The sequence below is a fragment of the Leiobunum rupestre genome, chromosome 8 (assembly GCF_980474605.1).
Source record: "Leiobunum rupestre chromosome 8, qqLeiRupe1.1.hap1, whole genome shotgun sequence".
Lineage (NCBI taxonomy): Eukaryota > Metazoa > Arthropoda > Arachnida > Opiliones > Sclerosomatidae > Leiobunum > Leiobunum rupestre.
Window position 1 is genome coordinate 5,363,884 of NC_143391.1, and position 25,546 is coordinate 5,389,429.

General features: G+C 38.2%; 3 protein-coding genes across 7 annotated transcripts; 1 reads left to right on the forward strand and 2 right to left on the reverse strand.

Annotated features, from left to right (window-relative positions):
- Window positions 1-499: 499 nt before the first annotated feature.
- Window positions 500-3,626, reverse strand: LOC149932194 (uncharacterized). Of its 2 annotated transcripts, none has more exons than XM_090155930.1 (4): window positions 3,587-3,626; window positions 2,589-2,746; window positions 1,593-1,994; window positions 500-996 (listed from the first exon to the last, which is right to left on the reverse strand). In XM_090155930.1, exons 1-4 carry the CDS (start codon window positions 3,587-3,589, stop codon window positions 786-788), a joined length of 774 nt encoding a protein of 257 aa, XP_090012056.1. In that variant the 5' UTR covers window positions 3,590-3,626; the 3' UTR covers window positions 500-785. The 2 variants fall into 2 exon arrangements, with proteins under 2 accessions (XP_090012056.1, XP_090012055.1); XM_090155929.1 differs by lacking the exon at window positions 3,587-3,626 and adding an exon at window positions 2,820-3,390.
- Window positions 3,627-5,190: 1,564 nt separating this feature from the next.
- Srp68 (signal recognition particle 68) lies at window positions 5,191-8,583 on the reverse strand. Its single transcript, XM_090156988.1, has 10 exons — window positions 8,431-8,583; window positions 8,194-8,260; window positions 8,016-8,129; window positions 7,680-7,958; window positions 7,427-7,616; window positions 6,871-7,362; window positions 6,714-6,808; window positions 6,527-6,647; window positions 5,646-5,777; window positions 5,191-5,575 (listed from the first exon to the last, which is right to left on the reverse strand). Exons 1-10 carry the CDS (start codon window positions 8,510-8,512, stop codon window positions 5,345-5,347), a joined length of 1,803 nt encoding a protein of 600 aa, XP_090013114.1. The 5' UTR covers window positions 8,513-8,583; the 3' UTR covers window positions 5,191-5,344.
- Window positions 8,584-8,717: 134 nt separating this feature from the next.
- nuf (rab11 family-interacting protein nuf) lies at window positions 8,718-25,113 on the forward strand. 4 transcript variants are annotated; one of them, XM_090156984.1, is made up of 13 exons: window positions 8,718-9,011; window positions 10,956-11,055; window positions 13,037-13,098; window positions 19,718-19,947; window positions 21,296-21,493; window positions 21,639-21,770; window positions 21,949-21,984; window positions 22,091-22,253; window positions 22,329-22,432; window positions 23,506-23,646; window positions 23,730-23,949; window positions 24,011-24,316; window positions 24,389-25,113. In XM_090156984.1, exons 1-13 carry the CDS (start codon window positions 8,880-8,882, stop codon window positions 24,509-24,511), a joined length of 1,947 nt encoding a protein of 648 aa, XP_090013110.1. In that variant the 5' UTR covers window positions 8,718-8,879; the 3' UTR covers window positions 24,512-25,113. The 4 variants fall into 4 exon arrangements, with proteins under 4 accessions (XP_090013110.1, XP_090013111.1, XP_090013112.1 ...); XM_090156985.1 differs by having other exon boundaries at window positions 21,299-21,493; XM_090156986.1 differs by lacking the exon at window positions 21,639-21,770.
- The last annotated feature ends 433 nt before the right edge of the window (window positions 25,114-25,546 follow it).

The window sequence follows — 25,546 nt, forward strand, 5'->3', positions numbered from 1 at the left end:
TTGCAGTAAGCCAGCTTCCAGTGAAAGACAGAGTAAACCGAAGATTTATGTAGTCGGCCTTTAAGTCTAGTATGTTTATAGAAAACTCAGGTCCTAGTTTAGTGGACAGTTCTGTCGTATTTGGGTAGTTCTGAAATTAAAATTGATAAAAATATTCAGTTTGTAAGTGATTTTTGGCTATCGTTAAATTAGTTTTGACAACTTAATTTTTACAAAAGTGACATAATTACCAATAATATCCTAATTTTGGTTAATTTTGCGAAGTTCTATAAAACCTACTAACTTGCCCCTGAAAGCTAACTGGCCTAAAAGTCCCAGTGTAACAGTGTTAAGCGTAAGTGCAGGCGCCATATTTCTAAAATTCAAAAACACAAGAAGCTTTTTAAATATATGAAATCTTTAATAAATTATTTCAGATTCACCGAGTGAACCTTAGCGCTATTTTGTCGCAAACATTTATATATTTATATATAATTATACAAAGCGAAACCGTGTTGCGTTTCTTGTCTCTTTGGTTTAATTTTTTTTTTAAAAAAAGGAACATTTTGGTGAAGGATGGGGTGAATAGGACCAACTATAAATATATTTATAAGAGGGGCGGACAAACGTAACAATTAAATTTACATAAAAAGTAGTCGCAATATTTACAAATTGATCATAAAACGAGCCCTAAAGACTCATATATATTGTATATATATAAACACTCTTTTTTTTCACAATCGTGAAACTATTTAAATTAAGAAATCGCGCGTAAAAAATAATAATATGGACTAAATTTCCGTGACTTAGAAAAAGTGCATGTGTTGAAAATCGCTGAGTTCGACGTAGTCCTTGAGGAAAGGCGGTAACGGTAAACGATGAACTACGCAGCATCGTAACTGACCGTGGATTGTGGTCAGTTCGTTTCGTAAGGCGTTTCTCGCTTGGACTTTTAACGGTAACGGATTTCGGCGAAGTTCGATCAACCAGTCCGCTAAATCGGGATCACCCAGATGACTGAAATGAGAGAGACGAATGGCTGTGTTAAAAGATGCGATAAAGCTAGGGAGGGTCACTAACAGCGGGCCTGGGCCCAATAAAGGGGCCCAGGGTTATTTGTTCTGGCTTTCCCTGTCTTTCGCTGGACTTAAAGTTAACTATCCTGTAATTTCAAACATTGGGTGTTTCAAGATCTCCAGTTATTTCCGGTTAAATTCAATTATTAAATCACTACATTTAAAGAAATCAGATAATTTAAACGAACGCCCGTATAGGGTCGCGTGAAAGGCAGTTGGGGCGAGACAACGAGACGGGGAAAAGTGCCGGCAAAAGATAAAGTTTTGGGGCAAGACAATGAGGGTAAGCAGTAGTGGCAAGAGATAATGTTTTGGGGCAAGTAATGTTTTGGGGCAAGATAATGAGGGGGTAGCAGTGGTGGAAAGATATCATGTTTTGGGGCAAGGCAATGAGGGGGTAGCAGAAGCAACCAGACAGTAAGAGAGATCATAGAATGTCTACTTGATGATGTTGAGACCTTTATACCTTATTCATGTTTCAGTTCTCAAGCGCCTTTGAAAACCTAGCTTTAGATGGGAGGTGAGTAAATTATTTACCTAGTAATAGTTCGTGGCGTGAAAAAGATGCCTTTGGTCGAGTGGATGAACTTGGAACCGCATATGGCCAACAGGGCAGAGACCCGACGGTTTCCGTTGAAGATTGACCAGTAGAGAGGGGTCATTCCTTCGTGATCGGACACGTTAACGGGACATCCCCGACTGATTAAGAGTTCGGCGATGGCAGCCCGGCCTTTGTACCGGGTGGCTTGGTACAGCGGAGACTCGTTCCAAGTAGTGTACCAGCTCAGGTCGGCCCCGTACTCGATAAGAATCTCGACCAGGTCCAGCCTGCGTTGGTCTGTAGCCAACCATAAGGCGCTTTTGTTGAAGAAATCCTTCTGCCTGACCTCGATGCGCGGAGAGGACAGTAGTAACCGGACAACATCCACGTTGCCCAATCTGGCGCAATAAATAAACATAGCCATGGTTGAAGTCGAGGTGCGAAATTATTTGAGCTATGCACTATATGCTGTCTAGCGACACTAGCATTCCATTGAAGAAACTTATTTTTTACGTCTGTGATAAGGAAACTTCAGTCTATGAGACCGATAAGGGAATAGATCATTGACGATTGCCATTGACGGCGCTTTATTAAATACCCGAAGTCCTACCAGATGTCGCCAACGAGCTGAAACGCTGCAATCTTAAATTATCCAAAAGCCGCTAAAAATATTATTTTTCGTTTCTTCTTATGCTGAATGTTTTCTGTGTTGAACTGTATAGTTCATAATTATTGAAACATCGACAAAAATAATATTAGAAGCAGTTTTTCATAATAAATAGGTATTGGTAAGGTTTAATTTGGCGCCATCTAGCATTGATAATAGCATTAAAATTGGACCTCTAATGGCTTCTCTCTAAATGTTTGTTTCCATAATTTATAATAAATTGCTAATCTATTGCGTCAAAGTGTGGGAGGACAAGGGGGGGGGGGTCCTCTTTCACTTGGGACTGGATTGTCCGGTTTGGCTTGATTACAGAAAAATGTACTACCTGCAGGCGGTGCAGAGAGGCGGTTCTCTGCGTTCCAAATGATCTTCGGAGGATTGGTTGACATCCGCCCCAGCGTTAATCAGCATCTCGGCGATATCGACGTACCCTCTGTAAATGGCTAGTCCGAGCGGAGTCGCTCTCTTGACGGTCGCGTTGACCTAATAGCAAGAAACGTAATTGAAATTATTAACTAACGTTAACCTCGTGTTACTTGATATAAAGAGCACGCACGTCCACCCTCTGGTTGATCAAATGTCGCACTGAATCCGCGTCTCCCTGGGAAACAGCCACGCGAAGGTCGTGTACCAATAGCGGCATGCTCTTCTCGCGTTCGGCTCTCTTCAGCCCGCGTCTCTCTCCGCTTCTTACCGAGAGCGTCGAGAGGTCCTTCGCGAAATTATTCTTACGTAACCGCGATTTCACCTTCCCGTCTTAAGCCTACCTAGGCCCTACGTGAATCGGAGAATCGCGACTCCAGGATTTCATGATTGCGCGCTGGCGTTTCTAATTCTCGCTTCTTCGACCGTAGTTTTCGATGAGAGATCCGAACGGGGAAGTAACGGAGCTCATTTTTGCGTTACGAAGTAAACCAATAATGTTCCTGAGAAGTTATTTTTTAAGATGCGAGAACTAAAAGAGCGCGACGAAGGAAATGAAACCGTTCTCACGCTTCCGCGTTGGAACAGCACACGGGTAGAGACAACGCGGCAGCGAAAACTCGACGGCCCCGTGACTGTCTCCTATTTCTCGTTTCCAATCGATGCGGAAAGCCGAAAGTACAAAGCCCGCTGGAGAACGACTCGAAATGGAAGGAGAAAAAAATTGGCGTCTGGTGTGCCCTAGCAGGGGGAAAATACACTCCTGTCTTTTGGAGGCCTCCATAGGCTTCTATATTTAGTTTCCGGCTAATTCAAAATCAAAATCGACGCGTGAGACGGGGAGATGCCTGTTTTTTTCATATATCCTACGAAAAATAAACCTATTCAAGGCGAACCTACCATTCTAATTCGATTCTAGCCTTCTGTACGAGGAAAATACGTTAATCAAAAACGCAGTCATGCCGCGATGATTTTTAAAATAACAATTGGCCGCGCCGATTACGGAAAGGACCATAGTAAAAGTTCGGATAATGGGAATTTTAAACCCACTGTTTAACATACGTCCATGTTTGGAACCATTACGTGGCAGACTAATGTTTTTACTATAAGTAAATAAAAGTTTAGCATAAGTTTGAAATGTTATTACTATAAGTCTCTAAGCATAAGTTTGAAATGTTATTACTATAAGTCTCTAAGCATAAGTTTGAAATGTTATTACTTTAAGTCTCTAAGCATAAGTTTGAAATGTTATTACTATAAATCTCTAAGCATAAGTTTGAATTGTTATTACTATAAGCCTTTAAGCATAACTTTGAAATGTTATTACTATAAGTCTCTAAGCATAAGTTTGAAATGTTATTACTATAAGACTCTAAGCATGAGTTTGATATGTATTTCGCGAAACCTTTACTGAGAGGTTTTACGACACAGAGAGAAATTACAGCTTAGAAGTACCATAAGCGTATAAAATTGTTACATAAGTGTGACACTTACAATTCTTCACATACAAAAGTTTTACGGAGAGTTATTCACAATACAGACTGCATTACGGGCTTCGTCGCAGTTTTGCGTCCGCTTGCTAACGCGTCACACGTAGCCTTTGACAGCGCCTCAGTAAAATATTACCCAAAGTGACAAACTTTTGGAACAATATTATAGACTTATGGAAGTACGTGACGTCGCGTCGCCCGCATAGTTTATCTATAGCGAATGATCCACCTCCAGAGTAGCTGAAAACCGAAAAACGTTACTGTCAGCTAGGAGCAACAAACACAAGGAGAACGCAGTTAGCCTTTATACACGTTAACGCAGTGTTGGGAACAAATTTCATTGGACGAGCCTTTACGCTGAACGTCTTACGGAAAGTGGGGGAAGACAATTTCCGAATTTGCCCCTTCCAATGGCAGCAGGTGCTAAGCCGTCTAATCAATGAAAACTGTACACAAGAAAATGCACGACTTTTGACGTGTTGCTTTCTCATTGTGTGGGGTGCTGTGTTTGTTGCTCCTAGCTGCCAGGCATTCTGAAAAATATTTACTTAAATATTTGAAAGAGAAGGACATAGTAAAAAGTTGATATCTTTGTTTTTGATGAAAGACTGCAGTCGTATAATATCAACTACACTGTAAAGCAAGAAAGACACATTACATGTTACGTGGTTTTTGCTTTAATTCTACAGTGTGTTATTAATGTTACGAGTTTACGACTATGGGGTCATCACTACGTAAAATAGTTCTTTACTGTAAACTCCCTAAAGCGAACTTCGCTGGAATTTGGCGTTCGATCGCTCTTCACACGTAGCCTTTGATAGCGCCTCGCTAGGGGGCGAAGTTCTATTCTCTAATGACGTCACTCAGTAAAATGTGCCAAAAGAGACAAACTTATGTAACAACCGACTAATGCTATTACAAATCAAAAAGAATCCGGAAATACAAAATTTGTGGTAACTTCCCCACATATAATAACAAACCAAAAATTGAATTAAAAGCGTAAAAAAGCAATAATTCCAATTTGAAAAGTTCCTTTTATTCGTAATATTTTACAAATGAAACTAATAAACTTTGAATTTTCTAAACAAATACTTGACCATAGAAAAAAATTAATTTTGTTTGTTGTTTCCTCAATGAAAAACATTCCATACCACAGCATAATCAAGGATTACTTTTTCCATCCACCTAGCCAGCCTTTAACGAAACCGGTAATACCACCACCCTTCTTTTGTTCAATTAACTCATCCAGGGAGGGGAATTCAATATGGTTAAGAGCCAAATCGAAAAACAAAGGCTTGCAGGGAATAGGTTCGAAATCTGGCGGAAATTTTGCTACCCGCGGTTGTTTGGAAGTTAGGCTATTATCCAATACAAAATTTTCCAAACGGTCAACCAAATTCTGCCAAAAAAAAAAGAATTGCCGCTTAGTTCAATCCACACCATGAACGTGATTAACTTTTCAATGTTACCTTTTTCTCTTGAATTGAAAGGGCAGCTAATTGTTCAGAGGGACCTTGCGTTCCCAAAATGCTAAGGGCATGGCACGAATATTTCTGGCTCTCTACTTGAGTTTCTAATTTTTGAACAGCAGATATCACTTTCTAAAAATGACAATAACTCAAATTTAGTTGAATCTGCGATATAACTATGATGCTGAGCAAGCTAAAGTTTTTCCAAAAAATGCATTTTATCAATTCTGGAATGTTTATACTTTGGGAGAATGAACATGTTGAAACAATCCGCAAGCATCATGATGGAATTATCCCCTTGAGAAATGAAAAACCTCACTGGTGTAAACCTCAATTGCATTGTGCAGTGGCGTAAATAAGGCCCCCGCAGACCCTGCAATGCAAGAGGGCCATAGAGCTTCAGGGGGCCTCTTAAATTCCTATCAAATAATATGCCCTGAAAAGTTTTTCGCAAGGGGGCCTAGGTTGTCTTAGCTAAGCCACTGGTATTGGGAGATATCAGTTTTATACCAACAATTTAAGTCAGTTTCAAGGAAACAAATAAATACCAAGCTGGTTAGGTAGCCTAGTAACCCTGCCACCTGAATTAAAGGCATTAAAAGTCACTTGATGACTTGGGCCTAAGGTGGTGCCTTGGGTATTAGTCTGGCTGTTTATTATTTATTTATTTTTGGGGGAAGGAGCTTACTCTTCAAACTTAAGAGGGATTAGCAGCAGTGCTAAAAATCATTTCAACATAGTCCTTCTCTCTAAGTATAAATAAATTACATTCTAGTGGGTACTTCATGTTGACAATTGCCAAAAATATCAACTAAAACAACATTGTTATCGATATAATAAACCTTGCTTGCTCGGCAATTTATTGAGCTTATTATTTTTACTTTATTTCTCAAATTTCCAGAATGCAACGCTTGTTTGCAGTATATACCCGCACGTTGATACAGAGCTAAAGCTTCAGTAAATTTCGAAGCGGCTCCGTAAGTTAGTCCCAAATAAAAGCACCTACAAAAATAATTATCACAGAATTAGGTAATAATTAATACAAAAATTATGTTTCTTGGTACACACCTATGAGCTTTATAAGCTAATATTTCAGCATGAATTTCTTCAACTAATGGAGAATTAGGGTCTACCCCTGGCAATGGTATAATTTCATTCAAATTCTGGTCCAAATAAATAATAAATTAAAACAAATCGTAACTTTGATTGCATTATAACAAAGCACCTGTATAATAATTTCGTAAGGCCGAATTAAATCTTGAGGTTTAGTGGGTTTCTTACTCCCACTTTCTCCAGGAGCGGGAGATGGTTCCTTGCTAGAGACTCCTTTCAATTGTTGTTGCAAGGACTCCAATATCAATAAATTACGTTCAATTGTTTTGCTAAGGCGAATATATATTAGGTAGGAATGCAGAAAATTAAGGCTTGAAATTGGACCCTCAATAGTTGTTCCCGCCACTCGACCTCCTTTGAAACTCGGGTCAGACTTTAACTCGTCACGAATTAACTGAAGGGCGTCTTTACATTCCAAAAGCAAACTTTCGTAAACAGAAAGTTTGGATTCCTGATCGGAAGCGTTGGCTACTTGTTCCTCGCATTCCTGAGTGCTTAATAAAAAAACACGAACTTTCTCATGACGTACTGGAATTGTTCGGCCCAACCAAGTGACTTCTGATAATGTAGCGGCTTGTTTTTCTCTAGTTTGTTTTATTAAATGCTAAAAATAAAGACATTCGAGTTAAAAAAAACTAATTTACAATACTGCGATTTATGAGACTAACATCCAAATTAGCGGATAAAGTATCTTCCCCTTTTCCAGAAAGCCTTATCTTTACGAGATCATCCATGGCTGATTCATCCCCAATGTTATAGGCGCAATATCTAATGTTCGGAGTTAATTCATCTACTCTTTGTTGGTACAAAATACGTTCGTCTTCATTTAGAGCTTCTCCCAATTTTCCATAAATAGTTCTATTTGAAAAACCATGCTTAATTATTTGGTTAACAGGAGATTTTATTTATAATTTCTCATACTGGGATTTGCCGAAATTTTCCATAGCAAGTTGCCATTTAGACAATTCAAATTCTAGAGAACCTTTAATCCAGGCAGCATAAGCTTGGGTTTCTAGTTTAGTTCTAGCATCACAACGTGGACTTTCACAGAGTTGTTCCAATTCCTCTACATGTTTCACTGCTTTTCTCAAACGACTAACCAAATGGAATTTTTTACGTGGTTCAGTATTTGCTTCTTGTTTAAGCTGCATGGCGTATCCCCAACAACGCTCGGTTAAAATCAATGGGATGTATAAGAACCTAAACATCAAAATATTAAGTATACCACAAAAATTATATTGCAGAGTAAAAACTTACCTAATATCGGATAATATTTCTTGAGTAACCTTCTTTTGTTGAAACCTATGCTTAGTTCCTTGAACAAAATGAAGAGCTTTACGAAGACGTCTAATTCTACGGGTGCAGTAACTCCTATTTTAAAATTAACCAGGGGTTAATTTTATATATAAATATTCAATAAAATTATATTAATAACCTATAACGCTGATAATCTCCGTGACGTAAGCCATGTTGTTGTTGTGCCTCTTTAACAATTTGCAAAACTATTACATTATTTAAGGATTATATTTGGTATGAAACGGAGGATTACAGAACGCATGTGGCACATTAAATTAACCAAGGCTTAGAAATAACAGTACGTAGGCCTTACAAATTAAATATTTGTTAAAAATGAAACACCATAAAATAATTTTATGAAAATTTTAAAGGATACTTTCTAAAGTAAACGTTTGTTTATGTACTTCAACTACAGATTCATCTCCAGATGTTTCGCTCGCAATACTACTTACCGCCATGTTGGCACTTGGCAGTGCAGTGTTGCCTGGCTTGAGTTTCAAAACAATGAATTTTCCTTTTCCGAAAGTACAATTTCCACGAATATTTCTCTTTCTGGGACAGGGTTGCCAAGAATTTTCGGTCACGGCTTTCCCGTTGCTAGGCGACACTCATTCAAAGAAATCAGGATACCTTGGAAAATGTTTACCCAGAATCATTATGGCCGCAGTCGCGCTTGGGATTAGGTTATCGCGATTCAGAATGGAATTGCGCTTCTGGCACGCGTTCGCTGTGTAAATATGACATAAATTAGGTACGAAATCTAAACAATTATGGTGCTCAAGAGCGAATATGAATGTGTGAAATTGTGATATAAAATGTGCGGCTATGGAAAACGAAACCGAATTTTTCGCCCATCTTCGTCATGTATTTGAACTTTGCGACGAAAATCACAGAGGATACTTAGATTCAAATCAACTCCGAGAGCTTGGATTAAAACATTTAGGAGGCAGAGAAGAGGTATAAGAAAATTATTTTAATTTCATATCATATATAAATAGGCCTCGTCTGTTTTGGGAAAATTAATTGAAACCATAAAAATAACTCCCATTTCTTAATCTTAAATGGCTTCTTTTAAGCCTTGGCTCAATTTAAAACCCCCAAATGTAAAAATTACTTTTCCCGCGGCAATCCTACGCGAAATTCTAATTTCATTATCGTAGAAACCTGTCGAAAACACGTTTGTCATACCAATTTCTTCGTGATTCGCAATGTTTCTTGTATTATGTTGTCATTCATATTTCGAACATGGGAAGCAAAAAAAATTCCATTTGTTTGTCTAAGAAGTAAAAACCCAGAGGGGTTGAAAGGAAGTCAGCTTGACCCTTCCCCCCCCCCCCTTGGAATGTCCCGAGACACTCGCCTTTTGCACGTTACCCTTAGTCTCAGTAAAGACCCAACCTGACAGTTCAGAGAAGTACAGGGAGCTATAAAAGTGCGTTCTTAAAACCCGTATACGATTTCCCCCACTTTCGTACTTTGATTGAAATATCAGGTTATGAGTTGGATACTTGGATCGCCCCACAAAAAAAAAGAACGTCGCTTATGGGTCCCCCTGGGGTTTTTATTTTCACCATAAAGCTTAGAAGGAACAATAGACGAGTGGAAAGGGGAAGAAATGAGAAACCATTATTGAAAGTTCTCCCTCTACCACCCTCTTTTCGATGTAAACGCCCTCCAAATTTTCCTTGGACTAATCTTGCCTCGTTTCTGAATATATGTACGAGATTATGAGTTGGATAACTGTCTCGGAGAAGGAAATAACCCGGGTACAATCTCGTAAATAATTACGAGCCACTAAGTACGTTCAAAAGATGACATTTTGAGCAAATAAACTTTCTCTTCGGGCCATTTCCTTGCTGGATATAAAAAAAAGAGAGTTGAACGCGAGTTTATGTAAAAGTAAAGAATCCAATAACGGATAATCAATAAAGTACTTGTACCAAATCGATAGGCCTAATTCGTAACACTTAAAGCTAGTATTAATTTGAAAATGAAAACAGCTCAAACGCAGTTATACCACTCTAATACGTCCCCCGGAGCAATGTTTCCAACCAAATTACAATGCGGTAATACGCGAGAAAGCGCCTTTTTTCATCGCTTAAAAGTCGTAAAAATTGGCAAAAGTGGGTCGATTATGTTAGAATTTTAATAAAAGAACCATTGGAAACGCAGCCATTCACTCCCAAAATTCAACTCTATTAATTCTAAACATAACCGCATCGGTGACTCTGTTTGTGAATATACTAAAGAATTGACTATTATTATTTATTTTTTTTTATTCCGTGAAAATCTTTTAAAGAAAATAGCTGTACATCTTTTTATATCAGTTATGGGACATTCGAAAACCGCTTGGTACTCCGTAAACTTTACGTTTTCCCGCTTTCGATTATACTATCGGGTAACGTAACTTTTACAACAGTAGATATTGCGTTGAAGAACGTTACAGTAAACGACAACGGCGATACCCAACAATGAATCCGAAAAAGGTTTGTTGTCTATAAAAGTGAAACGCCCCCCCCCCCACTTCTTACGAAATAATTCCGGTAGCTGTACTCAACGATTGTTTTTAAACATTTCCCACCCAAGTCTTTTGTTATAGTGAACGGTGTATTATCAAATTAACCCTGATCTAGATATTTGATTTAGTGTGGAAAGATGATTTCAATACAAAGCGACGCCCCCCTCCTCCTTAACTGAATGATTGACCATCTAGGCTAATTAAAAAAAGATAGGTTGATTAGCACGCTTGATTAACTCCTTAACGAGCGCCTATCTCCGATTCGTATCTCCCCTCTGTAGATTGTCATTGTTAGTACACGGTTACGACGTTTATATCCTTGTTTTTTTTCTTGGAGAGAGAAAAAAGATGCTAATCGCAATTATTGTAATCTCTTTTTGCAGGACATGGTTCAGCTTTTGCAGTGCCTGGATCCGGATGGATTGGGTTCCATCAGTTTCCCCGATTTTTGCAAAGGAGTCATGAACCTAATGAGCGTTCAAGGTAATCCCCCCATTTGCTGTTTTCCTTTCCTTTCATTTATTCAGTTGTATTTAATTTACATTGCCCTCTACTTCCTTTCCCGTAACCGGCTCCCTAGTGTACCTCTATATCGGGTTCTATACGCGGTTTTTCACTCTTTCGAAATAGACCCATATCAAATTAAAATGATGGGAATGGTTTTCGTTTATTTTGTCTCTCTAATCTCCATTGAAAATGTTTATCCAGTTGCTTGTTTTAGAAAATTACGCGATACGTAATCGTTTGCGGTTTCGTTGATAGATGGCGATAGCGTTCCAGGTGGGGGGATAAAAGATTTCTCAAGAAGCCAGCCAACCGATAGTAAAGGAATAGAAACCGTAGCTTTCGGGAGCCGTTAAAACTTTCTCGACGTTCGAAAGCTATTGCTTTTGAGTACTAAACTTCCGGTTAATAATATTCCAATACGCAACGAGGCTTACGACGTAGCATTACCGGAAGCAGTGATGGGCACTTTTGCTCGCTCATGTGAAAACCACTTGCGCTCGTGGTAAAATTTTCGCTCTTCTCTTTTCGATATTTTTTTTGGAGCTGTAAAATTTTCGCTCCTCTTTTCGATCTTTATTGAGCGGAAACAATTTCGCTCCTCTTTTCGATATTTTTTGAGTAGTAAAATTTTCGCTCCTCTCTTTTCGTTTTTTTTAGCTGTAAAATTTTCGCTCCTCTTTTCGATCTTTTTTGAGCGGAAAAAATTTCGCTCCTCTTTTCGATATTTTTTAGTAAAATAATCGCTCCTCTCTTCTCGTTTTTTTGAGTGGTAAAATTGTCGCTTCTCTCTTTTCGATCTTTTTTTTGAGCGGTAAAAGTTTCGCTCCTCTTTTCGATCTTTTTTGAGCGGATAAAATTTCGCTCCACTTTTCGATATTTTTTTAGTAGTAAAATTTTCGCTCCTCTCTTTTCGATCTTTTTTTGAGCGGTAAAATTTTCGATCTTTTTTGAGCGGAAAAATTTTGCTCTATTTTCGATCTTATTTTTGAGCGGTGAAGTTTTCGCTCCTCTCTTTTCGATCTTTTTTGAGCGGAAAAATTTTGCTCTATTTTCGATCTTTTTTTTTGAGCGGTAAAATTTTCGTTCCTCTTCGATCTTTTTTGAGCGGAAAAATTTTTGCTCCTCTATTTTCGATCTTATTTTTGAGCGGTAAAATTTTCGCTTCTCTCTTTTCGATCTTTTTTTCCAGCGGTAAAATTTTCGCTCCTCTATATTCGATCTTTTTTCCAGCGGTAAAATTTTCGCTCATCTCTTTTCGATCTTTTTTTCCAGCGGTAAAATTTTCGCTTGCCTCTTTTCGATTTTTTTGAGCGGTTAAATTTTCTCTCTATTTTCGATCTATTTTGGATTTACGATTTGCTAAATGTGATAATTGGAAATCAGTTAAAATATGTGTTCATGTTACTGTGTTTTAATGTTTCCATTTCAATGATTTTAGGACAGTGGCGCATCCAAGATTTAATTTTAATTAATAATTAAAAAATGAATATATAAAAATGCCCCTGGTAGTTTATAAGCTGTTTTATATTTATGGAAGTTTATATCCAAATTCTTATGGAAATCGCTTTTGTAGTTAAAATAACTGAAACTAGATGGCGACTCTATCGGCTTCGGCATAATTCCGCTTTGTTTTTCTTCCGTGAAATTTTTAAACTGTAAACGAGACACCCGTGAAACTTTTTGGACCTTCAATGAACACGTTCCAGGGTGACTTAAGAAAAATGCAACTTAATGCTCTAATTCCCTCTCGAGTCACGTCACTGTCATTAAAGACGCGGGTTTCGTTTGATTTGTCGCTCCGCATTCTCCGCATGATTATGTAGACGTTCTCTTCCCCTATTTTATAAAGCAACGCGCTTGCCAAACAAATCTGAAAAATGAAATTTCACTGTTTGCCCTTTTGCGACTGAATCGAATTTGCCGAAACAAATAAGAGCTTTATTTTGCTCGATTTCAGGTGCTATTGAATCTCTAGACGAAGTGGATCAGCCTGGGAAATTCCAAAATAGCGAACTAGCGGTGAGTTTTCATTTAATTATCCAAATATTTCATTAGGGAACCGTATCTTAGTTTCGGGTCAACAAGTTAATTAATCCTTATTTCACCCGCACTCGCTAAAGGTTAAGTACAATTCATAAAATATGGGGCCTAGTTTCGTGAATTGCTTCATTCACGGTTATTTTAAGAAAGAGATAAACTTTATTTCAAAAATATATTATTAGTTTATTACATTTATTTCCTATATATATTGTGTATAAACGAAGTAATCTAAGGAAAAACAGACAATGAAGAAAATATACGAGAGTAATTTTTAAATTGCCGTAGATTAGCCTTAATAAGGAAACATGATTGTCCGATAATTACATCGACCCTGGCGGTTTCTTTAAGCGTAACGAAGGAAAGAAAATCTGTAAACTGCCCTTTCTTGAATCATCTCTGCCCAGTACATTCTGCGTGTAGATGAAGAGAGATAACTTCTTCGTCAAATAAAAAGGAACGCGTTGAAGTTATTTCGCCGAAGTTCGAAGGACCGGTCATACCCGTTCCACCTGGCTAACACCTCCACCGAAAAGTAACTTATTGAGGAGCTCTGGTGCCGCTGATACCAACTACACTCCACTTTTCGTTTTACTTCCCAACTTTTCCTCCGTAAAATCTGGCGTTACCTTTTTTTTTCGCGTTCTAAAACTTGGAGGATTTCGACGACGCGTTGCGCGGCACGGGCCTTTGCCACTGAGTTTTCTTCCGCTACTCGCGAAGTAAACCGGAGATAAATAATACACCTGTTTCCGACGACGTCACACTGTCGTCTCAGTTGTTAGGGTACTGTGATATAAGTATTATTAAGTTACGTGAAAGCTGTTTCTGTTTTTGTTACTATAGCGAACGGAACGTTAATAACCGTTGGCGTAAATATCTATTGTTGACGTATTCGTAAAAGCGGGTATTGTTTGTTTTCGCGCGGGAATTTTGCTCGAATTATGAGTCGGATAATGACGAAGGTAAGTGTTTATCGTCGCTATGTGGGAAGGGTTTTAATTCAAAGTTTTCTTGTCCCCTTTTCGCGATTAACGTAATGATCTGGGTAGGCTGTAGTTTGTATATACGTGGTGTGTTTTCTCGTTTCAAAATTGGGCTCGCGCGCTATTTTTAATATTTCCATACACGCGGTCTTATCGTTGAAACCTTTTTGCAATTGTACGTTATCTAGGGCGAATTTGGGGTGTTAATTCCCGGTTTATTTATAGTCTCTTTTAATTTAATCAACCCGCACGCTTCAGGCTTATTTTTAATTTTAAAATTGATTCAATTAATGGGTGGTTAATCTGATTAATTTCACCACGAATTTACTGTTGAACTAATTTTTTGCCTCAAAGAAATTTATATAATATAATAAAATGTTACGTAGGCCGATTCTGATTCATATCGGAGTCTGACGTTGAAAAAGGGTGGGGGTGATATATTTGACGCCAGGGCCTAAGTAGATGTATACGAATTCGAACTTTCGACTACTGCTATAAAGTTTATTCTATCTAATGATATTTTTGAAATTAAAATATTTCAATGAAACTTAAAATAAATAAATAACTCTAGGCAGTTGGAAACGTCCTACCAAAAATTCGTGGGATTTTTCTATCGTGTTTTGAAACGTCAATTATTGTTTATTGCGTTGTACATAGCCACCGACGTTAATCATTATGTTCCGCAACCCTTGTATAGTCGTTTCTAGACTAGACGTGAGCGCGGCGTTATGACCCGTTGCCCCAGTTTAGTTTCAAATCGTTTAAGGCCTTCCTACTTATTTTTGTACTTATACCGGAACTTTTAACGTCGCTTCTTAAGCCTAAAACAGTCGCTATTTATTGTTGGTTTTTATATAAAGAAGACAAAATTGGGTTATGTCATATTTATCACTTTATATAATAGCTATCTTGGGAATCCCCTCTGTAGATCTTACATTCAACTCTACCTTGATCCCGCGTTACGGAACAAAGGCTTGTAGAATTTATTGTCTTACGAACCCCGCGGGGCTTATAACGGTTAGTGAAACTTTATGATGGGTATTTTTAGATTCATTTCTATGGTCTTTCTTTTTTTCTTTGTCGCTAACCATAAATAGGCGTTCCCTGCTGGCGTATAGAACAGGTTTCCCTTGACTTACTTTCCTTCGCGAACTTTATCACATTTTGAAGCCCGTCAAGGTTCCTTATCCAAACATCGCAGTTTTAATAAAGCGGGAAGACACACTGTCATAAATATCACGGTGGCCCTTATAAGACTCAGCTGTCGAAGGTAACCATCGAGGTAAGATAGTTGATTAAATCTCGAGTTTTGGACTCGAGAAAAGCTTTCGCCAGGTGCCGGCTGTACGCAATTAGCTAGATTTGGTAAACCGATAGTTTCACCCCCTCACCGGCTACGCCCCTGTCGTTATGAACCCCCTGAAAGTTACGTTAATCTTGGACACTGGTGTGTTTTAACGAAGCAATTAGTCAGTGGGTGAGGCTTATTTATCGGACAGCGGGTTTCAATTTAGTACAGTGCCGAATATCATTGTGTAGTTTCTAACATTACTCTAGTTGAATAGTTAATGAGATAAATGTGAAAAACCATACGTCTACTCTTAAGCTTTCCGTAGCTCACCACTAGCAACAATTTACAAATATTCCATCAAAGATCCTTGCACGAAATTGCCTGTAAACGCCTTTGAGAATGCCAAATTCAGGGTTCATACAGACCTTGAAAACCTGGAAATATACAGTGTTGGGCATTTTCGTCAAAAACCCGCTCACGCTCACGTCTTATTGAGCGGTAAAATTTTCGCTCCTCTCTTTCCGCTCTTTTTTTGAGGGGTAAAATTTTCGCTCCTCTCTTTTCTCTCTTTTTTGAGCGGTAAAATTTTCGCTCCTCTCTTTTCGCTCTTTTTTTGAGGGGTAAAATTTTCGCTCCTCTCTTTTCGCTCTTTTTTGAGCGGTAAAATTTTCGCTCCTCTCTTTTCGCTCTTTTTTTGAGGGGTAAAATTTTCGCTCCTCTCTTTTCGCTCTTTTTTTGAGGGGTAAAATTTTCGCTCTTTTTTGAGCGGTAAAGTTTTCGCTCTTTTTTTCCGCTCTTTTTTGAGCGGTAAAATTGTCGCTCTTTTTTTTCCGCTCTTTTTTGAGCGGTAAAATTTTCGCTCCTCTCATTTTTGTTTTGCGCTCTTTTAAAAAGATATTTTACCGCTCATTTTCGCTCATAATAACAAATCCGCTCACAATGAGATGAGCGGTGCCCAACACTGGTCAAATATCAGGGAATTCGATTGTCGACAGAAAATTCAGGGAAATTCCCATTTTTTTGGAAAAATCAGGGAAATTTATGAGGGTTTAGAAAGTTTGTCATAATACAAATTTACATTAATAAGTTTTTCTTATTAAAGATTTGACTTAAATACTTCTTGTATATTATAATATTGAACCAATTTAACTGAAATGACAATCATGAAATGAGTTACTCTGTAAATCGTAGTTTTTTATTTGAGATTATCTTGAACCTGGAAAAATCAGGGACTTATCCGTGGGAAAACCTGGATATATCAGGGAAATTGAGTTGCCAATAGCTGTATGAACCCTGAAATTATTCACCTAAAATATCATGACTAAAGTTGGTTTTCCACTATAGCTCTCGTAACTTTGGGACATACAATTGTTTTTCGGGCTTAATCATATTAAGCCAGCTAATGGAAACTAAGCTTTTAAGCCTTATACAAGGTTTTTGCTTCGACACTCACCGCCGTAGCGCTTTTGTTTTAGTGTAAACCAGCCCTCCTATTAGAGACAAGGCTTAATGTCGTATCGGCCTGTAAGTCCCTCCCTTTTCATTCTTACTTAGGCATTCCAAGTGTATACAATATAATTTCCTTGCTATAACTATATTTAACTATTGAATTTAGAACTATTTTAAGCACTAAAGCAGTTTAATACAATAAAAACGTACTGGAACTTAACTACATCGAAAATTCGTCTGCTAAAACTTTCTATGGCCTATGAGTTGCTGTTAACGTAACTAACGCCAGTTAACCCTAGCGGCAGAAATGCGAAATTCGGTGATCAACCACAAATCGTCGGCTGAGAGCAAAATCCACGTTATTTCTTAAGATTTGTGTACCTTGTTACGTGGATTTTGCTCTCAGCCGACGAAATACGGACCTTGTACCCCCTTATTACTTTTTTTTTTAATATATCTTATTGGAATTAACCAAGAATTTAATTTTAATAACGGTTAACTTCAGGAAATATAGTTGAACCTCTCCATCAACCGCTAAAAGGGGAATCAACCTATTATTAAACGTAAGATTTAATATTGAAAATGAGAGTATCATATCCGCAGTTTGGATTTTTGTTTTGTTTTTTTCGGGATGGCTAAATTTCTTTCACCGTTTTTTTTTTAATGTTAACGAATCCTCCATCCGCGAATAATTACCGGCAAGTACTAGTACCAGTACTTGTTCCAACTGAGTCTATATCAGATGAAAGTTCCACTTGAATAGTTGTTTACGCGTCTAGGCTCCCGCGTGTACTGGCTTCGTTCCATGTGTAGCGAACATTGTTTTGAAATTCGTCAGTTACTATCGTACGTTTACGCATTTAAGCGATATTTCGCCTTGTTGCGAGTGAGGTAAGGTTGCGGGTGAGTCAATAGAACCCGGAGATCATACTCCGCTTTATGTATGCCTATCAAGTTATAAAAATGAATCATATCTCCGCGGATCGTATAGACGCAAAAATCCTCATTGTGTAGAGTTCGTTCTGTGTTTAGACAGTCAACACCCCATAAAAGGAACCCGGAATCTATAATTCGGTTTGTACGGCTCCCTTTAAGGTCAATATTGAATTATTTCCTTATTTCCGTCAAAATTTACGTCCAGTTTTTGGGCTTTTCGCACGAAAAACGTTATATACCGTTAAGGCTCTTGGGTGACGATTGGCGCGTTTAGAATCACTTCTTAATTTCCAAATTGGCGAACACACGGACGATCGAGTGGTAATTAATGACTGGGGAAAAAACCTCGCTTATTTAGCTTCATCGTTACACGTGAAAAATTCATTTTAAGTGTCACCCGAGACTAAATGGTGTTTATTTTGTGGATAACACGTCGACTTTCTTAGTGCTTCTAGGTAAGAGTAGAGCTTTTCTATAAATCTTTCCTTTATAAATTTCCATTTAAATCGATGGAGAAATAACCTCGGCACAACCGGTTTTTTTTGGTTGAGCAATTTCTTCGAGGCTCGCTTGAAATATCCGCCATTTTTCTCTTTTATGGAAATTATGAAAGAAGCTTACAATTTTTATTATTATTTGGTTACTTTTAAGGCTTACGTCGGAATATTCCGAGAGAAACTATTACTTTACCCCAAGTGTAGTTAGGTGTCGTGGCTGTCGCCATAATTTATGACACCCTTCGCGAAATGTCCCTAAGACATTTCTTAATTTTCTTTGACCATTTCTTTTTGGCTGCGGCAGTTGGAACCCCCAAACATTTTGGATATATTTGAAGAATCCGAAATTGTTATGTTAAGGAATTAAATCAAGTAAATTAAATTAGATGGGCAAAAGCTTTGTGGTAGCAATATCAACTAGGGTACCATTGCAAATGAGAATCAGTCTTTAGCCTGCTCCTAGGTTATCGACGAGCTAGGTATAATATTGAAACATATTTTATGTGAAACATATTAAGGATGGTTCGTCTTGTTAAATAGCTCATCTTTCCTGTACATTATTTAGGCAATGATATTTCGAGCTAAGCAGTTTTCGATTTTAATGTCAGGTTAGTGGCTTAAGTTACTTTCCGCTGTACGGTTATCGAAACGAAGTAATTTTGAAATTACTTATCTGTTGAATTTCGACAATAATCCCCCAAGGTTTAGTAGCGGTAAAGACGGTAATTTAAATTTCGATTGTTATCTTTCAAGCAAAGAATATTATAGGCCTTTAAAAATGTTTAAATTTCCCTAAAGGTAGACCGAAGAGCACGCGCGAGCTCTAAACGATAAATTTTCTTTATTAATAAATAAACGATTCAGTTGAAAGGAGTGATTTTTGGTGAGTCCTTAACTTTAATGGTGTGGCCCGAAAGACGGTAATGAGTTCTGTTTTATTAATTGGCACGCTTCTTCGTGAAAATATATCGACGTCCCGGGCACGTTTTCGTCCAAAATGAAGGTGCCTAGCTTAAAGAATTTAAAACGGGACAGGCCCTATTTTGCCCCAGTCACGTATACTCCCCGAGGTTAACTATAGCCTTACCAAACAGCGGCGATAACTCCAAAGAGGGAGGTATAGTGTGTTATGGAAAACCCCTCCGATACCACCCTACCATCGCATAAATCTTTTAAAAAAAGTCTCTACCATGCTTAAGAGCAAAAATGAATTCTTGAGTCGCGCAATCCCCGGACTCGCCCCTTTAAATCACTTCTGGTCCTCCTGGAAAAAATGTATTTTTTTGGGTCGCTGGAATGCTGTTCGGAGTTGTCTCAATAGATTATTAAATACCGGATTCTTAACATTGAAGACTCCTTGGAAGATTTCTTCCATTTCCGCGTGTACCACCGAGCTGTTACCAAGTTAAGTAATACGCGCTTGCGTTTTGTTTTAATTGCAGTCTTCACCGGGGTCCATATCCAATAACTTAATCCAGATCGAATCGCCGCTATCATCCACCCATTCGTCCTTGGTCAATGTGGATAACGGACCACCGTCCATCATGAACGAATCGATGACTCATCGTATACGGTCCAACAATAACGAGCCCATGTCCGAAAAGGACCAGAACAATTCCTTCCAGCTACTGAATGGCGTCAATGACCAACTCAACTCGTCCAAACGAATTAGGTAAGACCACGCGTTTTCTTTCAAAACGAGTTTTTCAATAGAAACTTAAAAATCATGACGACATACCTTTTATGGTGGGCGCCATCACCGGGGTATTTTCCCCCCACTATGATCAGATAACATTGGTGACGTCACTCTGTCTCCCTACAGGCAGAAATTATTCATTCATTCGGGGAATTTCTAGCTATTTTAAAGCGATGTTTTATGTAAAAATTATAAACGTAAGTTCTACTCCGGAAATATTCGAGAAAACTAATAGTTTCCACGACTTATATAAGTTTTTAGAACTATTGGCGCCATCTGGTGAGTCTTCGGATATTTAACATCGACCTCTAATGGCGATACCCCTGTGAAAGGATCGTCTCTCTTGACAAATTTGTATTTGAAAAAAGCAAAACAAATCGACTAATATCTACCTTTACATATTCATTGCGTAATAGTTTATATTTAAAGCCGATAGATGTCAATACTAATATTGAAACTCGGTGATTGCGCCAGTACTGTAAAGGTTTCCTAGTGATTACGGAGTCTTCACCCGCACGCGAGTGCCGTATGTCCGGAAGAAAACCTATAGGGGCAATTGAGATGTTCTTTATCGGACAAACGTCACGCGAATTTACGAGAACGCAGATGTTTACATTTCTGAAAGGGGAAACTAATTATAACTACCAATAAATAAAGAGAGAGAGACGAATCGATAGTTCACAATCGGACTTTTCGGCGTATATTTGGGTCGAATCAAAATCGCGCGTTCCTATTTTACTAGAAAACATTTCTCGCGTGTTGGCGAAGTAAGACTTATACGCCCATAGAATTTGAAGGGGGAAGAGATAGAACGAAAACGGTGCTTGCAAATTATTTTTAGTTTTCGCCCCAGTGATCGACTTTCTAGGTTAGCTACGCTGGGTTTTTTTTTGCAGCCTTCTTTATTCTCGAAAATTTACGGCATATCGCAGGCCGATGTCACGGAATTTGTGGCGAAAATGCATTGCCTTATTTTAGGGTTCGCTTGACAATGTCGGAATAAGAATAACGAACAATAACGACGGTCTTCTTTTCGCGGTGAAAGGCACCCCTGTCTCGCGTTCTAATTTTAATATTCATCACTCGGTGGCGCCACCAGCTATATTCACACGCGAATCATATATACCTGGTTGTTTGGGGGGAAACCTTGAAAGTGTTTCGGCGGCTCGTTTCGGTGTATTACATTGACTGAAGCGTAGTGGGATTTCGACGCGTTTTTGGCTCGCGCGTTTCGAAAAACCCGTCGGTGACGTAATATTTGTTTTTTTTTTTTTTACTATCCGCGTCCGTCGTTTCGCGTGTGCTCTTTTGCTGGGTCGGTCAGTAGCCCCAACTACCTAAGTGACGGCGAAGAACGCTTCGAATGCTACGGCGAAGGCGACGATCCGGACGAAGTGGACGACGGCGTTGACCTGAGAGACGGACCGAGTTGCCCGCCCACACCCACGCATCATCCCTCGCAAAACCACAATCATTCCGCGGATCACCTTCTCAACGGCTTCGGAGCCAAACCGTCTCTCAGGTAAGACTTCCAACTTCCTCGTATATCTGTTTCCTCCGACCCGTTCGAACCTAGTCCTAACTCGACTTGTTCTTTTCTTTCCATTACCCTTTTCCTCGTGAACCTCAATCGTTTCTGTGACTGGATTTCGTGATTGTTCGCGCAGTTCTGATAGTTTTCGTAGTATCAGTAGCGTAGGAAGTACGGGCAGCGGGGGTAGGAACTCCTCCTCTGCCAGGACGACTCCGTTCCAACAAAGAAATACTTGGCTGAGGTCCAGCCTTAGGAGACAATCCGGGTATTTACCTCGATCACCTTTGTTTTTATCTTCTCCACACTTTAATTAAACCCACGAGTGTCATCGCCTTTGTCTGAAACTAGTCCCTGGCGCACGCTAATTGTCGCTTTAAACTAACCAAAACTTCACGGTGATTGTTGGCGTCATTCTGATGCCTTATTTATATTTTTTTATCAAGGTCCAGCAAAAGGTTATCATCCAACGCTTTAGCCAGGTAATTACGTACTCTTTGGACCGTTCATAATTGATCATCTTTCTCGTTACTATCGTTCCATTAATTATCTAATACGTTGGGGTTCCGTCTCTCGTTTGTTCTTTAGTCAATTGTTTCGAAATGGAAATAGTACCCCGAACGGACACCACTCCTTGAATAATAACAACAATGGTTCGAACAGTCGAAGAAGTTCCTTAAGCTGCGATTCCGATGAGATGTACACGGATCAAATATCTCTGGAAGACGACGTGATAGATCTCAATCAAAAAGTACGTTTTAAATCTTTTTCCTCGCGGGGATTTTTGGACAATAATTCAATGGTTTTATTGTTATTTTTCGTTCAGGTTTCGGAGTTACAGCAACAAGTTTCCACGTTGTCCGAAAACCAGTGCAATAATGACGATAGGTATTCGAAAGTGAAACAAGAAAATCAGGCTCTCATGGCCAGGTACGTTTCCTACTTTTGTCACGAATTTCGGCGCAAAAAAGCCGTCTTTTAATATTTCGAATAAGCGTTGTTCCATTCGAATTTAGCGCGGCCGTATAACGTTTTCGCGGATTGCCCCGTATTTCCGGTTCTAATGGTTTCCGTCACGCCCAAAATGACAACAAAAATGTTTTAGATTTAGCGTCCATGGTTTAAGCGCGCACTAGCTAGGCCGTGGCCTTTCGCGCTCGTAGCGACCTAAAAGCGCGATTTTCGATTCCCCGTTAAGAATTAATAAAAGTTGAGGGGGACTGTTATATTTAAAGAACGCTTCTATGTTAACAATCGATTGTTCTTCTCAATGAGAACGCGATACCGGAAACTGTAGAAATACCACGCCATGTAAAATCCGTCAAGCGTGTCATCCGCGGATCCATTTTTGCGCTTTTTTACCTTTCTACCTTTAGCGCATGCGCGAATTTACGGCCATTTTTAATGGGACTCGTTTTAGCGTTTTGCGTCTACGACGCGCCTTCGACCAAAAATAATTTTGACGTGGGCGCTGGTGCCGTAGCTGTAGTACAATCGTGGTTATTTTCGTTGGATTGCGCGATTAAGTAATAAACTGTTTTAAGAAACAATGCTAGCCCGGATGGTTATGGTAAACCTCCCTTGTCATTAACGCTTTTCTGGCTATGCTAATGACATTCCACAAGTTTTTGGTATCTGTCAGAAAAATGTTTGTGTGGCTTCCTGAATTATGTAGGTCGTTTTATAATTTATAGACAAGTTTCTTCGTCTTATGCAAATTATTTTTGCGGCATGCAATCATTTTATCTGATGGAAAAATTAAGGCGTAAAGAACTGGTTTATGAGTTAGCGTTTACCTTAGGGGGTGTGTTTTTTCAATGCAAAAAAATTTGACAGATTTAATTTTTCTCGGGTCTGTCTTTGGGTTATTCAAGCATAGTTTTTGTAGGTGTGGCCCATATCTTTCTAAAGATTTATAAAAACTTTCTTGGGACATGTTTGTCACTTTATGGTGTTAATTCTTCAACCTATAATTTTAAGTTTTCCCTCGTTTTTTGCTTCAGAATTCATTTGTTAGAGGAGCAGATAAGAGAGCTTGAAATTCGATCTGAAGAAAGAGTACAAGAAGAAGAAAGAAGACTCAAAGATTCCATGGCAAGGCACGAACGAGAGAAAAATCAAGAATTGGAACATTTCACTAATCGGTAACTCGATAGTTTGTGTTGTTTTTTTACATTCGCCGTACCTTTATTACAAAGTTTTAATATTTGGTTTTTGTGGTTTTTAGCCTTTACGCATTACAACAAGAACATCTAGAAGTGAAGGAGGAATTAATAAGAATAAAGGGTCAAGCGGAACGTCTACGAATTGAAAAATTACAAATAGAGAACGAGCTAACTGATTGCAAAGCCGAATTAAATGCCATTCAAACAGAGCATCAGAAATTTCAGGAGTTGGCCAGAAGGGAGAGGGAAGAATTTACGCAAGACAGGAATAGAAGTTCTCAGGTAATTTGAATTTCGCTTTAAAAAACATTGAAAACTTGCTGACAATTTACTTAATACGTAGTTACTGAATGAGTTGTCTCAAGAATTGGAGGAACTTCGAAGGTATAGGCGGGAAACTGAAGAAGCTGCGGCTTTAGCTACAGCCAGGTCTAGAAGCCCCAGTGGTTTAGTTGACTTACCTTCTCGGTGTCAAGAACTTGAACGTGAAGTTCGTCAATTGAGAGAAGAGTGTTTGGCCCTCAGGGAAGCTAACGAAGAACTTCAAGCTCAGCTTCTAAATACGAGCTTAGTGGAAGGACGGCAACTTTTAAACCCTTCAGCTGGAAAATCTTTGGCTCAAGAATTTGAAAATTTAACGAAAGATCAAGTAATTATTAATCGTCATTGAATATTATAATGCCTTTAAAGTTACGTTAAACCATCATTTTCCTCTTTTCAGGCTGTCGAAGCTTTAAGAGAACAACAAGATGATAATGCCAAATTAAGAGCGTACATTGACAACATTTTACTCAATATTGTCGAGAACTATCCGCAGTTGCTCGAAGTCAAATCTGCTGAATGACGGTTCGACAATGTAGTTTATGTAAATAATTAGCCAAACCAAAAGTTTTTGTTGAACTGACAAAACGAATTTAGAGTGATAATCGCGAATAGTATTACACACACAAATGGAAGTAATAGACAATTCCCCACCTTAATAAAATAAACTTTCTCCGCAAATTCCTCCTCCCTCAAAAATGGAAAAGAATTTTAACAATTTTCTACTTTTACTCTGACACTCTAATATTTATCTTAATAAGTTTCAGAAAAAGTTATAATTAACTTCCCTAAAAATAGACTATATTTTGAATCTTCAAATAAGTAGGATGGTAATTGTCAGAAACCCCTAAAACAGTTCCTACATAAAAAAGGTTATATGTAGTTAGTTTATAGCTTCTTCATGCCATTTTTAAACAAGTTGATCAAAAGAAATTTTCCTCTGGCGGGGCCACGACTGTGATTTTAATTTCTACAATTTCTTTTTAAAGAAATTTTAATTTAATTCTATTTTTATCCGTCCGTAAATGATAATTATGGCCACGTTGCTGGGAATAATTAAAGCGCCTTTTAAAAATTGATGAATTTGTTTCAAAAAGAAATTTTTGTAATCTAAGCATTGGAAAATTATACTAAAATGTCCAGTCCAGAAAAAAATGCTTGCGTTTTATTTTCACGTAATTAAAAACATTGTTTATTTTTGACTGATTTATATGATTTTTCAGTTTTTAAATTAAATCTGATAATGTAGTAAATATTTACTACCTCAGCTGTATTTTTTTTAGTTTTATTGCTAAAAACATTTTTAAATCATTTCATCGTGTTAGTGGATATTCCACTTTTATACGAATTTCATGAGAAATAGCCTTTGAAACTGTGATTGTAATAATAAAAAATAAACATTTTAATTTCAAAACAGTTGGTTAATTTTTTCTTTTAAATCTAGAAAGTTGTGGGTAAATTTCCATGCGAAAAGGGGGTAAAAAGAGTTTATTGGGCTAAAAAATTATAATGAGAGCCTCGTCATTGTACATGTACTGTACTGCGCAGTTGAATATTT

Bases quoted from the DNA above. Each gene is read 5' to 3' on its own strand.
- LOC149932194 (XM_090155929.1), bottom strand. From the start codon at position 2,906: ATGCCGCTATTGGTACACGACCTTCGCGTGGCTGTTTCCCAGGGAGAC. The intron at 1,995-2,588 runs GTAGTACATTTT...TTATTGCGCCAG, and splicing joins CCTCTCTGCACCGCCTGCAG to ATTGGGCAACGTGGATGTTG. The intron at 997-1,592 runs GTAAATAATTTA...CTCTCATTTCAG, and splicing joins ACGCCACGAACTATTACTAG to TCATCTGGGTGATCCCGATT.
- Srp68 (XM_090156988.1), bottom strand. From the start codon at position 8,512: ATGGCGGTAAGTAGTATTGCGAGCGAAACATCTGGAGATGAATCTGTA. The intron at 7,363-7,426 runs GTTAGTCTCATA...CTTTATTTTTAG, and splicing joins CTTTATCCGCTAATTTGGAT to CATTTAATAAAACAAACTAG. The intron at 5,576-5,645 runs GTAACATTGAAA...TTTTTTTGGCAG, and splicing joins TTTCAATTCAAGAGAAAAAG to AATTTGGTTGACCGTTTGGA.
- nuf (XM_090156984.1), top strand. From the start codon at position 8,880: ATGGAAAACGAAACCGAATTTTTCGCCCATCTTCGTCATGTATTTGAA. The intron at 19,948-21,295 runs GTAAGACCACGC...TGGGTCGGTCAG, and splicing joins AACTCGTCCAAACGAATTAG to TAGCCCCAACTACCTAAGTG. The intron at 24,317-24,388 runs GTAATTATTAAT...TCCTCTTTTCAG, and splicing joins AAAATTTAACGAAAGATCAA to GCTGTCGAAGCTTTAAGAGA.